Source organism: Acomys minous (assembly GCF_964271855.1).
Source record: "Acomys minous genome assembly, chromosome: 10".
NCBI lineage: Eukaryota > Metazoa > Chordata > Mammalia > Rodentia > Muridae > Acomys > Acomys minous.
In genome coordinates this window covers 34,960,237-34,976,501 of record NC_140491.1, presented here as the reverse complement: position 1 = coordinate 34,976,501, position 16,265 = coordinate 34,960,237, and the positions used below count along the sequence as shown (strand labels likewise).

At 43.8% G+C, this 16,265-nt stretch overlaps 1 protein-coding gene across 1 annotated transcript in view; it reads left to right on the top strand.

The window, feature by feature from the left end:
• SLC5A1 (solute carrier family 5 member 1) overlaps window positions 1-16,265 on the top strand; it is a 69,651-nt gene that overhangs the window by 38,350 nt on the left and 15,036 nt on the right. The window contains exons 6-8 of the mRNA XM_084799273.1: window positions 12,438-12,543; window positions 14,836-14,916; window positions 16,027-16,247. Coding sequence (XP_084655399.1) covers window positions 12,438-12,543; window positions 14,836-14,916; window positions 16,027-16,247 — 408 coding nt within the window. The remainder of the gene's footprint in view (window positions 1-12,437; window positions 12,544-14,835; window positions 14,917-16,026; window positions 16,248-16,265) is intronic.

Here is a 16,265-nt window from a genome sequence, read left to right as displayed (position 1 = left end):
AGGGCACTCTTTGCCCTTAGACTGGTATAGGGACGGTCATGTAAACAAACCGGTGCCAGGCCTTCTCTTTCCTGCCCACCTTATCACCTCACCTACTTTCAGGTTACTGATTAAACCTCCTTGGACTTGAGAGCCCCCAGGTAGTCAGGGACCAGCCCCTGGCAGCCTAGCACGAGTGCAGGAGTATGGTTTCCACTGGTGCCCCTTTCCTACATCTTACAATTGAATCGTACACAGTTGCAGGCGGCTCCCTGTGTGTGCCCTCTGAGGCTCCTGACTGGAGGCTCTGGCCTATACAATACTTGTTTCACCCATCGACCAAACAAAGATCCCAAAGATGTCCTGGAAAGCACACATGACGACGCCTCGGTGCCGCTGTAGTTCCCACCGAGGGCTTTACCACCCAGTCTCTGATTCTCATCAGGGGTGTCCTCCTGCAGGGCTGGGGATGTGCGTTTTATTTTCCAAACAATAAAAGAGAAAAGTCCAAGAAAAGTCAGAGAATTTTCTCAAAAGACACACAGCATAGGCAGGGGAGATGACCCAGTGTGTAAAAGCACTAGCCTAGAGCAGCTGCTCAGGGAGAGAAACAAGAGAGACCCTGCGTCAGCAAGTCAGAAGGTGAGAACCGACTTGTAAAGTTTGCCTCTGACTTCCATGTGTGAATGCAAGCACACAGGCAGGCGCATGCGCAGGCGTAGGCGCATGCGCAAGCATAGGCGCACGCGCACACACGCACACCTGTAGCTGGCATACAGACGCATAGCTAGCTGTCAAACACTGTGATCAAACAAACAAACAAACAAACACTGTCTAGGTTCAAAGCTTGTCGTCTCACAGTTATGCCCTGTGTTTAGGTAATGATGAAGCCACAGAAAGATGAAACGAGCACAAACTACAGAGAAGGGACAGGCTTTGTGAGGCTCCACAGGGACAGAATTGGAGTAAGAAGTGGGCTTCCTGACACCCGAATGTTTGACCTGATGTCTTTCTTCTATATGAATCTTACACTCCTCTAGATATTAGGTCATAACTCAAGCCCCAGGGAGGTTTCATAGTGCACACTGTAACCGCATGGCTTATAGAAGGCTCTGGAAGGACTGCGTGGAGAAAGCATCAGCTTTAGAGTGGGTGCGTGATGATGGTGAAGGAAGGGCGTGTGCGCAGAAAGCAAGAACTCGCTCTTATACATTGTGTGGGCTTTAGGCTCACTTTGGGTCATTTGATGACATTTTTAGAAAATTTACAGTGATGTCAGCCGCACCTGTCGGGAGCCTAATGTTCAGGAATACAGGGCTCATAGACACAGAGTTAGTTCCCAAAGCACAGAGGTAAGAATTTATATTAAAAAAAAAAAAAGATTAGCCTGTGTGTGTGTGTGTGTGTGTGTGTGTATTGCATGTGCACACAGTAGATGGTTTGCCATAGGTAAGAACAGAGAGGTGGGAAGGCCCTTTGAGACTTCTATCTGGACAGGAAGTAACTAAGGAGCTGCCAGGAGGGGTTTTGGAGGAGGTAGGGATTGAGTAGGTGTGAGGCTGGTGAAAGAAGAAAGCAGACACAGGTTAGCAGCAGCAAGCCCCTCATTCGCGGCTGCCATCTTGTGACCATGGCTCTTTGCCACTCTATGAATTTTATTGGCTCATTTGAGCACTTGCTGCTGCATCAGTCTGTAAGAGGCATTTCGTTCTGTGAGCTTTCCTGACATGGTGTACCTCAAATCAGCTCTGTACAATCAGTTGAGATAAAGCTTCAGATTTTATGAGTCATGTGACAACTGAATGTCCTGGTTTCTATTTCCCGGAGCTGTTATCACAGATCATGACTGCAATAAACTTTTTTTTCTTTTTATTAAACAGCAACCCCCCTGTACATTTTGGATCCTTGGGTAAAGATAAAAGCTTTGGCTTAATGTTTGATGCTTATGACCTGTGCTGTTCACTTTGACAAATGGAAAGAGAAATTTGAGTAATGAGGCTTCTCCAGTTTTTATCTCCATAGTCACCACTGTCAGAGGGTAGAGAGCATTATGGTTGATGCTTATGTTTTAGAAAAGTATTTAAAAATCACAAAGGCAGACAAAAAGCCCTCACCAGTGGCTAGCTTTGTTAGTGATGCTTGTTTTGATGTTTGCCAGGAATGTATGTTTCTTTATTTTTCTTTGTAACATTTAAACATTTTAATTAGAAGTTATAAGTGAAAAAAAAACTTTGAAGTTCCTAGGTTTAATTCCAACATCTCCAGTCTGGGAACAGGTCAAACACATGCTGCCTGGATGGCTGGGTGTCCCCTGTTTTCTACGCTAGGAGAGGGTGTCTGCAGGGCCACAAGGTACTCGGTGACAGTTATCTTGCTGTGTGTGCTGTGCATGGGCCTCTCAACTCTAAGGTGTTTTATTTACTAATGTATAACTTTCTATGATATTTGTCTTAAAACAAATATAGTTTTAAAACTACATACACAAATTATTTTATTATTTTCTTAAAATAGGCTTTTCTCTCTCTAGAAAATACTACAGAAAAGTGATCATTTAGCTTTCAACACATTGTTTTAGATTTCTTTATTCTTCATTTTTATATGCTTTTCATTTTGTAAAGACATTTTATTTTATTCTTGAGGTTGTAACATAATTACATCATTTCCTCCTTCTCCTTCCCCCTTAAGCCCCCCTAATTTTCATCCTTGCTCTCTTTCAAATTCATGGCCTCTTCTTTCATTACTTGTTGTTACATGAATATATATATATGCATAAATACTGATTCCTAACTGTATATAACCGGCTCAGGGTGTATAATGTTACTGGGTGAGCATGTTTTCAGGACTGGGCATTTGGTATTAGACAACCAGTTGGTGTTCCCTTCCTAGGGGAAGACTTTCTCCTTCTCCTGTAGTCATTCCTTAGGTGGCTGCAGTTCTTCGTATAGGATTGAGGCCGCTTTCCTCTCTTCGTTCTGGCTGTTCCTCAAGCACCACTGTAAATCGAAGGGTTTGCGGCTGGGCTGGCATTTAGCTTTCTCTCCTAGAGGAGTGCAGAGTGCCTTCAGGTGCCATAAACGTAGTCAATATGGGTGAAAGCTCTAGTGAGGCACCAGCTCCTCTTCACGCTCAATAAGATCTGCAAGTGTTGCCTTCAGCAATAAAGCGTTACCACCACCAGTATTTGGAGAGAAACCAATGGCCTTGGCAATAGCCTGAGTTGTTTGGGAATTTCCACGGGTCCCCATTTGACCAATAACTCAATAAGAGGTAGCCCATTCCTGGTAGTGAAGGTTTCACTTGGTACCTTGGGGCTTTGTTGCGCCTGCTGTTTGCTGACTTTCTTTTTTATTTCTTTCCCATATGTACACATTTTAAGAAGCTTCTTTGTTTCCATATGACCCTTTAAATGGCCCTTGGTGATAGCTGACCCTTCCTGCATTCCCTCCCTTAGTCCCCTTCCCCCTCTTCTCCATCAAATACTTCCATTCCAGCCTCCCCATCTCTTTTTAACTATATATTCTATATCCTTTTCCTTGGGAGATCCTCCCTCAACCTCAGTTCCTTGCTCTATACCTGCCCTCTGTGGCTCTATACATAGTATCATGCCTGTTGAGGTTTAGAAAGCTAACACCCACATATAAAGGAATACATGCCATATCGCCTTTGGGGCCTGGGTCACCTCACTCAAGATGATTTTTTTCTTTTTCCCTCTATTTACCTGTGGATTTCATAATGCTACTTTTAATTTAACAGCTGCATATCATCCCATTCTGTAAGTGTAGCATGTACATTTCGTGATATAATTTTAAAAACAACTGGGTAAAATGCACTACATTTTCTTATCCATTTTTTTCTGTTGATGGGTATCTAGGTTCTTTCCGATTCTGGCTATTATGCATAGAGCAGCTTTGAACATGGTTGGGCGAGTGTCTCTGTGGTAAGATGAAGTGTTCTTAGGGTACATGCCTGAGAGTAGTATAGTTGGATCTTGAGATATATTGATTTTCTGTAATTAACTGTCACACTGATTTCCATAGTGGCTGCACAGGTTTGCATTGCCACCAGCAAAGGATGAGTGTTCCCCTTGCTCCACATTCTCTCCAGAACGAGCTGTCACTTGTCTTATTGATCTTAGCCACTCTGATGGGCATAAGATGCAGTCTTCAAGTAGTTTTGATTTGCATTTCCATGATGAATAAGGATGTTGAACATTAAGTTCTTTTCAGCCATTTGAGTTTCTTCTTTTTGAGAATTCTCTGATTAAACCTAATACCCCCATTTTAATGGAGTTATTTGTTTTCTTGATGTCCAGTTTTTTTTTGAGTTCTTTATATATTTTGGATACTGACTTTCCTATAGAATGTGTACTTGACAGAGATCTTTCCCCATTCTGTAGGCTGTTGCTTTGTCTGAATGATGATCCACAGAAGCTTTTCAGTTTCCTGAGGTCCCATTTATTAATTGTTGATCTTAGAGGCTCTGCTAACAGTGTTCTGTTCAGAAAGTCTTTTTCTGTGCTAATGAGTTCAACTTCATTCCCTGATTTGTTCTGTCAGGTTCAGTTCACCTGGTTTTATGTTGAGGTCACTGATCGATTTGGAGTTGTTTTGTGTAGGATAATGAATGTGGATCTATTTGCATTCTTCTGCACTCAGCTGTCTGCTTTGAACAGCACTATTTGTTGAAGATGGAACATGTCTTTCTTCCAGTGTGTATTTCTGGCTTCTTTATTTAAAAAAAAATCAGGTGTCTGTAGGTGTGTAGTTTTATGTCTGCATCTTCAATTCTATTCTATTGATCCGTGTGTGTGTGTGTGTGTGTGTGTGTGTGTGTGTGTGTGTGTGTATGCACACACATGCCAGTTGCCAGTGCCATGTAGTTTTTATTAGTAAGCTCTATGGTACAATTTGAGTCAGGGATGGTGATACCTCCAGCAAATCTTTTATTATTCAGGAGTGTTTTTTTTTTTTTTAACTATCCTTGATTTTTTGTGTTTCCATGTGAAGCTGGGGATTGTTTTTTCTGTGAAGAAATTCTGTTGAAATTTTGATGGAGATTGCGTTGAATCTGGAGATTGCTTTTGGTAGGACGGCCATTTTTACTATATTAATCATATGACCCCATGATCATGAGAAATCCTTCTATCTTCTGGTATCTTCTTCAATTTCTTTCTTTGATGTCTTAAACTTTTTATAATATCGTTGTTCCCTTGCTTGGTTAGAGCAAGAGATATTTTATATTTTTGGAGGCTGTTGTGACAGGTGTTATTTCCATGATTTCTTTCTCAGACCATTTTTAAATTTGTATATAGGAAAGCTGCTGGTTTTTGTAAGTTAATTTTGTACCCAGTTACTTTGTTGAAAGAGTTTATCAGCTGTAGGAGTTTCCTTGTGGAATTCTCAGGGTCACTTATGTATAACTATCATATCACCTGCAAATAACGATAAGTTGGCTTCCTCCTTTCCAATTTGTACCCCCATTGATCTCCTTCAGTTGTCTTATCGCTCTAGCTAAGATTTCAGGTACTATATTGAATAGGTGTGGAGAGAGTGGACAGCCTTGTCCTGTTCCTGAATTTAGTGGAACTGCTTTGAGTTTCTCTTCATTTACGCCGATGTTGGCTATGGGCTTGCTGTAAGCTGCCTTTAATATGTTGAGGTGTCCCTCGCACTCCTGTTCTCTTCAGGACTTTTATCACGAAGGGTTTGGGATTTTGTCAAAGACTCTTTATGCATCTAATAAGGTCATGATGTAGATTTGTCTTTCAATTTGTTTATCTGGTGGGTTACACTTACCATTGTATAGTGGGACACGCCTGCATTTCTGAGAGGAAACCTACTTGGTCATGGTGGATGATCTTTTCCGTGTGCTCTTGGATTCAGTTTGCAAATATTTATTGAATTTTATGCATCTGTGTTCTTAAAGGAAATAGGTCTGTAATTCTCTTTCTTCGTTGAGTCTTTATGTTTTTAGGTATCAGAACAGCTATAGTCTTGTAAACTAATTAGGCAATGTTCGTTTGATTTCTATTTTGTGGAATAATTTGAGGAATATTGGGGTTAACTCTTCTTTGAAGTCGTTAAAATTCTGCATTCAAACCATCTGTCTGGGCTTTTTGGGGGGCGGTTCTGGTAGACTTTTAATGAGTGTTTCTTTTTTCATTAGGGATAACAGGTCTGTTTAAATTGCTTATCTGATCTTGATTTAACTTTGATAGGTGGGGTGTATTGAGAAAACTATCCATTTCTTGTGAATTTTCTGATTCAGTGAAGTACAGGCTTTTAAAGTATGGTCCTTATGATTCTCTGAATTTCCTCAGTGTCTGTTGCTATGGGCCACCTTTTCATTTCTAATTTTGTTAATTTGGATTTTCTCTTGGCCCTTTAATAGATTTGAATAAGGGTTGGTTAATCTTATTGATTTTTTTCAAAGAATCAACTCTTTGTTTCATTGATTTTTTTGTATTGATTTTTCTTTCCATTTTATTGATCTCTGCCTTGAGTTTGATTATTTCTTGCCATCTATTCTTTTTGGTGTAATTACTTATTTTTGTTCCAGAGCCTTCAGGTGTGTTGTTAAGTTACTAATTTGAGATCACTCCAATTTTCTGATGTAGGCACTTAGTGTTATAAAGTTGCCTCTTAAAACCACCTTCATTGTGTCCCATAGGTTTGGGTATGTTTTGTTTTCATTTTAATTCAGCTCTAGAAATTCTTTAATTCCTGTCTTTATCCACTTTCCATTCAGTAGTGAGTTGTTTGTTCCCCTGAGTCTATAAGCTTCTGTTGTTGTTGGCATCCAGTTTTGAGCCAGGATTCCATCTTTTTTGTACTTGTTCAGACTTGCTTTATGCCTGAGTATATGATAAATTTGGGGGGAAATTTCTTGAGTTTCTGAGAAGAAGGTATGTGCTTGTGTGTTTTGTTAATTTGTTGTGTAAACACCTGCTAGGTCCATTTGGTTTGTAAGTTCAGTTAACTCTAGCATCTCTCTGTTCAGTTTTTGTCTAGATGGCCTGTCTACTGGTGACAGTGGTATATTTAAGTCACCCAATATCACTGTATGGGGGTCAGTATGTGAGCTCAGATATAGTAGTCTTTATTTATGAACTTTGGTGCTCTTGAATTTGGTGCATAATGTTAAGAATTGCAACATCAGGCACCAAATTCAAGAGCTTCCTTATCTCTTACGATTAGTTTTGGTTTGAAGTCAATTTTGTCAGATATTAAAATAAATATACAACCTTGCTTCTTAGTTCCATTTGCTTGAAATATCTTTTCCATCCTTTCACTCTGATGTTGTGTCTGTCTTTGACGTTGAGATGTGTCTCTTTGATGCAGCAGAAGGATGGATCCTGCTTTTACATCCACTTTGCTAGTCTGTGTCTTATTAGGGAAGTGAAACCACTGGTGTTGGGAGTTATCAATGAGCTGTATTTGTTCATTCCTGTTATTTTGTTGTTATGGTGTGGGTTTTTTCTCCATTTCTTTTGATTTGCCAATCTGATATTATTTATCCTTGTGTTTTCTTGGGTGTTCAGCCTCTTCAGGTTGAACTTTTTCTTCTAGCGTCTTCTGTAGGGCTGGATTTATAGATAGATACTGCTTAAATTTGGTGTTTATTATGAAATATCTTTCTCCATTTATTGTGTTTGAAAGTTTTGCTGTATATAGTAGCCTAGGCTGGCATCTGTGGTCTCTTCAAGTTTGTAAAACATCTGTCCAGGCTGTTTTGGCTTTTATAGTCTCCATTTAGAAGGCAGGTGTTATTATAATGGGTCTGCCTTTTAATGTAACTATGGCCTTTTCCTCTTGCATCTCTTAATAGTCTTTCTTCATTCGGCAAGTTTAGTGTTTTGATTACCATGTGTTATAGGGAATTTCTTTTCTGGTCCAGTCTATTTGGTGTTCTGTGTGCTTCTCACACATTGATAAACATCTCCTTCTTTAGGTTAGGGGAATTTTCTTCGATGTTTTGTTGAAAATATTTTCTGTGGCTTTGATCTGGTTTTCTTCTTTCCTATTACTATTAATTGTAGATTTGGTCTTTTCACTATCTCTCTGAATTCCTGGATGCTTTGTTCCTGGATTTTATTTTAGACTTAATTTCTTCTTTGGCTGAGGTATCCATTTCTTCTATTTAGTCTTCAGTGTCTGAGAGTCTGTCTTCTATTTAATTGATGAGGCTTATCTCTGAGGTTTTTGTTTGACTTCCTAAATTTTTCATTTCTAGTTTCCCCTCATTTTGGGTTTTCTTTATTTCTTTTCTAAATTTTACAGTTTTACTTTCTTGTCTTGAATTACTTTTATTATTTTGTTCAGCTGTTTATTTGTGTTTTCACAGGCCTCATTAAGGGATTTATCCATATCCTCTTTACGGCCCTTGGACATGGTGGCAATTGCTATTTTGTAATTCTTCCTCTGGGCTCCAGCTTTATTGCATTTCTCATGCTGACTTTAGAGGGTTACAGGGTTCTGGTGGGAGCTATTGTCCTGCCTCTTAATGTCTGTGTTTTTATGCTGGTGTCTAGGCATCCTGGATTTGGATGATTGCGAGCCTAGGTGTCGGTATCTGGTCTTGTCTTGGTTGGGTGGGTGTTCCATTGCTTGCTTTTTCTTCCCGTCTCTGCGTCTTAGGGAAGTGTGATGGCTGTTGCTTGTCCGGTAGAGAGAGCTCCTGCAAGGCTGATGGGGGACAGAGGAGAATAGAGGTGGGCTAGGCAAAAGGGCTGAGAGGCGCTACAGAAAGAGCTAAAGGAGTCTTATTTATGACTATAAGCAGGGCCCTCGGGGAGTTGGAGGTGTGGTGGGAAGAAGGATTTTTGAAACTAAGTTTCGATAATGCAAAGAGTTGTTCAAAGAGGCAGGGGGACCCTGGGTCTGAACCAAGAGTCGGAGTCTCCAGGGAATGGAGTTGAGGCAGGAGGAGGGCACCTGTGAGGAGGTCGATGCTGAGCTGAGGGTGAAAAGGAAGAGAAAGTACGGAGGAAAGGAAGGAGCGTGTGCGTCACCTACCTAAGCCCCTGACAGGTTTGGCCACTGGAGATCCCAGGTAGAGCGCGTTCCTAGGTACCAGTGGCTGACACAATAGGATTCAAGAAGGGAGGAAGATACTGGCTTGATCTTCCATATTATTTATATTTTTGTAATGAAATCTGGCATGTGGACTTCTCTTATTCGTTCTAAGTCTGATATGGCCAGAGCAGGTTGGGCAGAAGAGAGAATATGCCTGTGGGTTGGGTCTAGAGGTCGAAAATGGCTTTAGTAAAACGAGGTCAGGTGGACAGGGAGGGACGGGCTGCGTTCAGGATGCGTCTCTACGATGAGCATATATTTAGAAACCTGTAAGTGGTTTTTTTTTAAATACTTTTAAGTGGTTATCTTTTCCAAAAACCGTGAGGCTTATAACTTTATATATTAAAAGCCAGATGTCTACTGATCTTGTTATTGCCAAGCAGATATCTCAAAAATGAGGAAAAAGGAATTCGAGGTGGACATATTTCAGGCAGAATGCCAGAAAAATTCAACAAAGCAAAAAAAAAAAAAATCAATAATTTGAAAACGTATTCCTTATTTAACTAGTTCTTTTTATCTTGTCTTTTTTATTTTGTCTAAAGATTGTCAATACACATTTTAAATATCTCCGAAACTTTCAGAAAACGTCCCTTTCTTTAGTACAATCCTAAAATCCTGGGGCCTAGGCAGTGCGCGTATCGCTGGTACCTGTCCTTGAGCTGGCTCATGGATTCTGGCAAACAGTACTAAGGTATCTCAATGCCACGTGTAGATCTTTATACCTGTGGGCCTCTGACCTCTGACCTCACCCCTTTCTTCTGATGTCATTCTCCAGGAGACCTAAGTTTCTCCAGCTCTCTTTGTGTTTCTTGACGTAGACAGGCTTCCCTTGGATGCTGCTTCCGAGGGTCTGAGGACAGGAGAGTCCCAGACCAGGCACCAAGGCTGGTAACAGACAGCCCGTTCCAGATGCTGCTGGCGGCATGTTAAAAACAAAGACGAGACGCTGACATTCATTACGTCTTCTCTGTGCCCCCTTTAGTCAGTTTGAAGCCTTGTCTGTTCTTCAAACGGAACATCTTGCCTATTTAGCCCGAGTTTCCTGTTTCTAGTTCTTCCTTTGCCTCCAAAGCTTCCAGTTTCTCCGGTTGTTTCCTCCATTTGTTTCCATGAAGAGAATTTCCCTTTTTCTGAGCAGCGTCAGATCGCTGTAGTTTATCTTAGTCTGACTCTCAGTCTCTTTTTTCTCTCTGACACACTCACGAACTTCATGCTGTTCTTCCAACCACGTCACCTGTTTTTCCTCCCCGTGTCACAAAAGAGCAAACCCAGCTTCTTAGCCTCAGTCACACTTTTCCGGGCTGGCTTCTCAAGTGCCAGCGACCTTGTTTCATTCTTCCCCAGCCTGCCTGTCATTGTTCAGGCCAAACTCAGCGGGGCTTTCTCTGTGCCAGTGAGGTCACCTGGATCTGCAAGTGGCTGGCTGGCTGCTTCCGTTCAGAATTTTCATCGTTTACTTTCATTGCATTTTCGGTATTCACCATTTGTTGCTGAAGTTTCAACTTTTCATCTTGTCATACCACAAGAGTTTGAACCCCCCTTGGAAGCTATATTCATGGGAGACACCATCTGATGTCTTTAACAGGAACCTGGGTTTGGGTCCCAGGGATAGACTTTATGAGAGGAAGATGCTCTCTCTCTCTCTCTTTCTCTTTCTCTCTCTTTCAGTTTAGCACAAATGTTTCCTTTATCTGTGCTGGATATAAGTAGCATATCATAAAAATAAGATTTCTATTAGCCAACACTTTGAAGAAGCTGCATGCTCACACGTGCACTCATGTGCACACCCACACGCACACACACCATCCCTCTTCTTACCTCCTCATTCTGTCTATCCTTTCTCACCAGGCATAACGATGACACTAGGTCTCTTAGCATGGGAGGTCCGGGTGGACTGGAGCTAGGATGTGGGGCCCATCTTGAGAGGGCGGGTCAATTCACTCTTGGGGCTCAAGTTGCAGCACATAGTGGGCATAGAGTTAGTATTAGGTGAAACAGACATTTCTTACAGTTTTGGAAACCGGTAAGCCTAAAGGCATAGTGCCAGCAGCTGGTGAGGGCTTTCTTGCTGCTTGCAATCTGGGCTGTCTTTCCTTCTTATAATGCTAATAACTCATTATTGGGGGCCCACCTCTCAGCATTGAATCCTAATTACCTCCTAAAGATCTCACCTGCAAATAGCATCAGTATATGGATTAAGGCACTAAGTTTTCAACTTATGAACTTAAAAAAAAAAAAAAAGAAAGATGTATTTATTATGTATATAATGTTCTGTCTGCATGTGTGCCTGCCCACCAGAAGAGGGCACCAGATCTCATTATAGATGGTTATGAGCCACCCCGTGGTTGCTGGGGAAGAGCAGCCAGTGTTCTTAACCTCTGAGCCATCTCTCCAGCCCCAAACTCATGAACTTTTTTAGTGGACACGCTGACGCGTAGCAGAGGGAAGAAGGATGCAGTAGGGACCTGACCACTGCAGGGCTCTGAGCAAATGCAATGGAGTAAGGAAGGGGCTGGAAGAAAATGGCGCGTGCGTGCGTGCGTGCGTGTCCGTCCAACCCCCTCGGCCCCTTCCCAAAGAGTCTGACTGTATTCCTTTTGCAGATTTCTAAAACGTATTAGATTTTGCGCAATAAAGAAAACATCACACACTCCGTGGAGGAGAAGTCTGATTTCTCTACCTGAAAAATCTGAAAAGATTTACCAAGATTTTTGAGACCCTGCCTCTTTCTGATAGCACAGTGTTTTGGCGCCCTCTGCTGGTCTATCTTAGCAACTGCACACCATCCAGCATTGTAGCTTTATTAGTAAAAAAGGAAGCCTGGAAGAACGGTGTAGTGAGTTTAGCAGTAGGGGGGAGGGCGGGGGCAAGTGTCCTGCCAGTGTAGGCAAAAGCGTTAGTAACACGCAAGAGGAACTTGGCGTCTTGGACGAACATCAGTTAAAACCTTGCTGAAGGAGTGGTGAGTGGAGGTCGGGATCCCCACTCACAGATCCGAAGCACCAAGGCTTGCTTTTGTGGCTAGAGCTAGCAAACCTGTGCACCGGTGCATAAACCCAGGAGTAATGGCCGGAGCATCACTGATGACGGGGATGTTGACATAATCCTTCATGGTTCAATGTTCATGAAGCACATTGTCCCATGATCCTCAGTTAGGGATTCACAGTGCACGGTACATACAGAAGATGTTGTGTGGCGCAGAAACCACTTCCGATGTGCGTAATCTAGTATTTCATAGATTAAAAAAAATCATAGAGTCCTTTTGTTTCTTGTAAAATGCTAACTACTATCAAGAATAAAGCTTGCCTGGAAACCCAAGAACGGCCCCTGTGACCAGAAAACCTTTTCTCACTTCTGCCTCTACCCTCTCTTCTCTCCTTCCAGGCAGACATCTTCTCTGGGGCTATTTTCATCAATCTAGCCCTGGGCCTGGATATATACTTGGCCATCTTTATTCTGCTAGCCATCACGGCCCTTTATACAATCACAGGTGAGTCCCCTCAAGCGAGTCGGCGGCTGGGGCGTGGCTGCTGGTTAGGCGCGTGTGAAGGCTGAAGGAGGTGGGGCTTGAGAATGGCTGTCTTAGTCTCTGCTGCAAACCAGGAGCGCTGCCGTGCTGGCTGCACTAGTCGGGACAACATTTCACGGGCTCTCAGGAAGAGCTTGGCCCTGAAGGCTGTGGGGCCACGTGGCTAAGCCGGGGCAATTAGAGGTGTGCCAGGGGAAGAAATAAGTGGGGAGCAGTGGCGGGAATGGGTGTGGCATGGCTCAGAAGCAAGGTGAGCCAGCAGGTACTGGAAGAAGGTGGTGACTGGGAAGTTGTGGGGCGAGAGGGAACACACAGCCTGATGACGTAAGCAGGTACAGGGCCCTCGGACGCCTCATATTTAATGTGATGGGATCGGGAGGCATTTTGAAGTGGGAGAAAGATACGCAAAGAGGTCTTGGAGTAAGAGTTGGGGACAGCGTAGACGTGGCGGTTCTTCGTAGAGATGGAGGGGAAAGAGCAACAGTGGAACTCACTGCTCCGTGGGAGCCCTGCAGACACAAGGATAAGAAGTTATTAGAGGGGCTGGGAATGTAATTTACAGCTAGCACATTTGTCTGTCTCAAGTACTCATGCGCACACGCACGTGCACATGTGCACGCACACACACACATACAGAGACACACACAGAGACAGACACATACACATACAGAGATACACACAGAGACAGACAGACAGACAGACACACATACAGAGACAGACAGACAGACACAGAGCGGAGGTGGGGAGAAGATCCAGCGTTCCAGCTCTAGCATTACAAAGTAAAGAACAAACCCTCCTCCCCTTCTCTCTCTCTCAAGATTTTTATTGGCTCTTTGTGAATTTCACATCATGCACCCCAATTTCACTCATCTCCCACTTCTCTTGTACCTGCCCTCCAGCCTTGCAACTTCCCTCCCTAACAGAAAAAAAAAAAAACCTCACTGTGGAAGCTGTAGTGTGTCACAGTGTGCCTCACAGAACACACTTCTTTGCTTGCAAATGTTCGTTGCAACGAGTCACTGGTCTGGTACGAGGCCTGTGGATTCTTCTACACTATCACTACTGGAACCCCACTAAGATTCCTCTCGGATATCCTGTTGTGCCCTGTGTCAACAGAACCTGTAGTTCTGGATCTGTAGGACTGGCCCCTTCATGCACATGGGGTAGATGTTGGGCTGGGCCCATTCAAAGCCCTGGATCTAGGCCTGAGAGGTATCTTGAGCTGGTCAGTCTGCCAGATCTCCTGCTCTCATGCCCTTGAGGCTGGCTCGTCAGCAACTCCTCACAAACAGGCCCAGCTCTACCCTGCTGCCCAGGCAAGGTGCAGGGCCTGCTTTTTTTCTTTCTTTTTTTTTCTTTCTTTCTTTCTTTTTTTTTCTTTCTTTCTTTCTTTTTTCCTTTCTTTCTTTCTTTCTTTTTTTCTTTCTTTCTTTCTTTTTCTTGCGGGGGGGGGGGGCTTCGAGACAGGGTTTTTCTGTGTATCCTTGGCTGTCCTAGACTCACTTTGTAGACCAGGCTGGCCTCGAACTCACAGTGATCCACCTGCCTCTGCCTCCCAAGTGCTGGGATTAAAGGCGTGCACCACCTGCTTTTCTAAGTGCTGCAGCAGGTGAGGGTCAGGGCCAGCTCACCCACTCTTATGACCCCAGGACCAGCTCTCCTATCTGCCATAGGTTTTGAGGGACAAGGAAGGGGAGGAGGGCATTTATCCCTCATCTGTGTCACAAGAAGCAGCAGACAAGAAGCAGGGTCTGCTCTCCCACACCCTTGGGCCTGGCTCACCTGCAACCCCCATGTCCAGGGCCAACTCTACTGTGCTGGCCAGGCCAGGTTCAGGGCCTGCTCTCCTGAGTGATGCAACAAGTGAGGGGCAGGGTCAGCTCTCCTGCTCTCATGACCCCAGGGCCAGCTCTCCGGCCTGCCATAGGTGGTCAGGGACAAGGATGGGGAGGGCAAGAGCAAGCATTCTTTTGAGCCATGTTCTAGTTTTAAAGGCTCACAACCAGTGATTTCTGCTCAGACAGAGACAAACACCCTCCTTTCCCCAGGCCTTGAGGGTATTTTCGTGAAAGGGGAAGGTTAGAAACAATCCGAGTAGCAGAATATTACAATAGGGTTAGAGAGGGAAGGCAGGTCAATGGTGGCGGCAGGGTGGTGAGTGCATTGGTGGTAGAGAGAGGGTAGTTGGTAGGAAAGGGGAGGAGGCAGGCAGCCACCCACTCCATGTGACCTACTGTCTTTTTGCCTGTGTAGGGGGCCTGGCAGCAGTGATTTACACGGACACCTTGCAGACAGCAATCATGCTGGTGGGGTCTGTTATCCTGACAGGGTTTGGTAAGTGGGGTTAGGACTATCTGGGGAGGTGGGGGCAGATGTGTAGGGAGGGTTCTGGGAAGAGAAGAGCAAGACTGGATTTCCTGTCTGCATGGTCTGCCTAGTTGGGAGCAGCGGCCCATCTCTTACCGGCCACCCATGTGGGAACCACCTTGTCCCCGTAGGACACTTGTTGGAGCAGACCCAATGAACACTTGAGCTCCTCCTGTTGTGCTCTCTCTAGCCTGGGTCAGTGGCCCCCAGTGTAGTGCTCTGGTGCTGTGCTTGCAGAGCACCTGGGTAAAATGAATGAGTGATACAAAGTCGCATGTCTTGTGTACCCTGTGATGTTAAAGTCCAGTGTTCATGCATTGTTGGTGAAAGGCAATTTTTCATTTTAATGCTTTGTTTGACAAACTTTAAAAACTGTTCACTCACTGTTGGCATATCCTACAGTCTATTGAAATTTTAGTTGACTATAAAGATGGCACTGGAAAGCCTAGTTGTTATAAGGCGAGAGAAGACACATCTTGTTTTCAGGTGTATAGGACCCTCTGGACGTCCTTTAAGGACTCTTGTCTACACTCTAGAGTTCAGTTTTCTAACAACTGTCATTTGATTTCCTGTAATTATAGGCTCTGGGGGATCAGCAAGGCACAAGCTACTCTAAGCTGAGAAGTGACAGGGTTCTGATTCCTCACCGACTCCCAGTGCATCCCTAGGGCCAGCTGTTTGGCCTGTGTCCAGTCTCCAGAAGGCTACTGTGTGTCTCTAAGTCTGATCTGAGTTCCAAAGACCATGGCTGACAGCTGCGATTTAAAGGAAAACAAACAGTGTGCATGTGGTCCAAAGCCAAGGTCTTCTTTTTTTAAGACACCTCCCTTTTTTTATCCTGTTTGCAGTCAGGGAACTTCCACAGGTGGCTGCTTTGAAATGCCAGTGTCTCCCAAGAAGGCTGGACAGAGCTGACACTCCCAGTTTTATAGACCTAGAGGGAAGGTTTTCTGCCCCAAAACACACGTCAACATCATTTCTCTTAGCTGGTATCCTCTGGGTGCCTAAGACACTCATAGAAGAACTCACTGGAAGGAGCTAAAATGTTCACATTCTTTTCTGTACCAACGTTTCCAGCTTTCCACGAAGTAGGAGGGTACGAGGCCTTTATGGAGAAGTACATGAAAGCTATTCCCACGATGATTTCTGATGGAAACATAACGATCAAGGAAGAATGTTACACTCCCAGGGAGGACTCATTTCACATATTCCGAGATCCTCTTAAGGGAGACATGCCATGGCCTGGGCTCATCTTTGGCCTGACCATCCTCGCCCTGTGGTACTGGTGCACGGATCAGGTATGCAGCCTGGGTGTG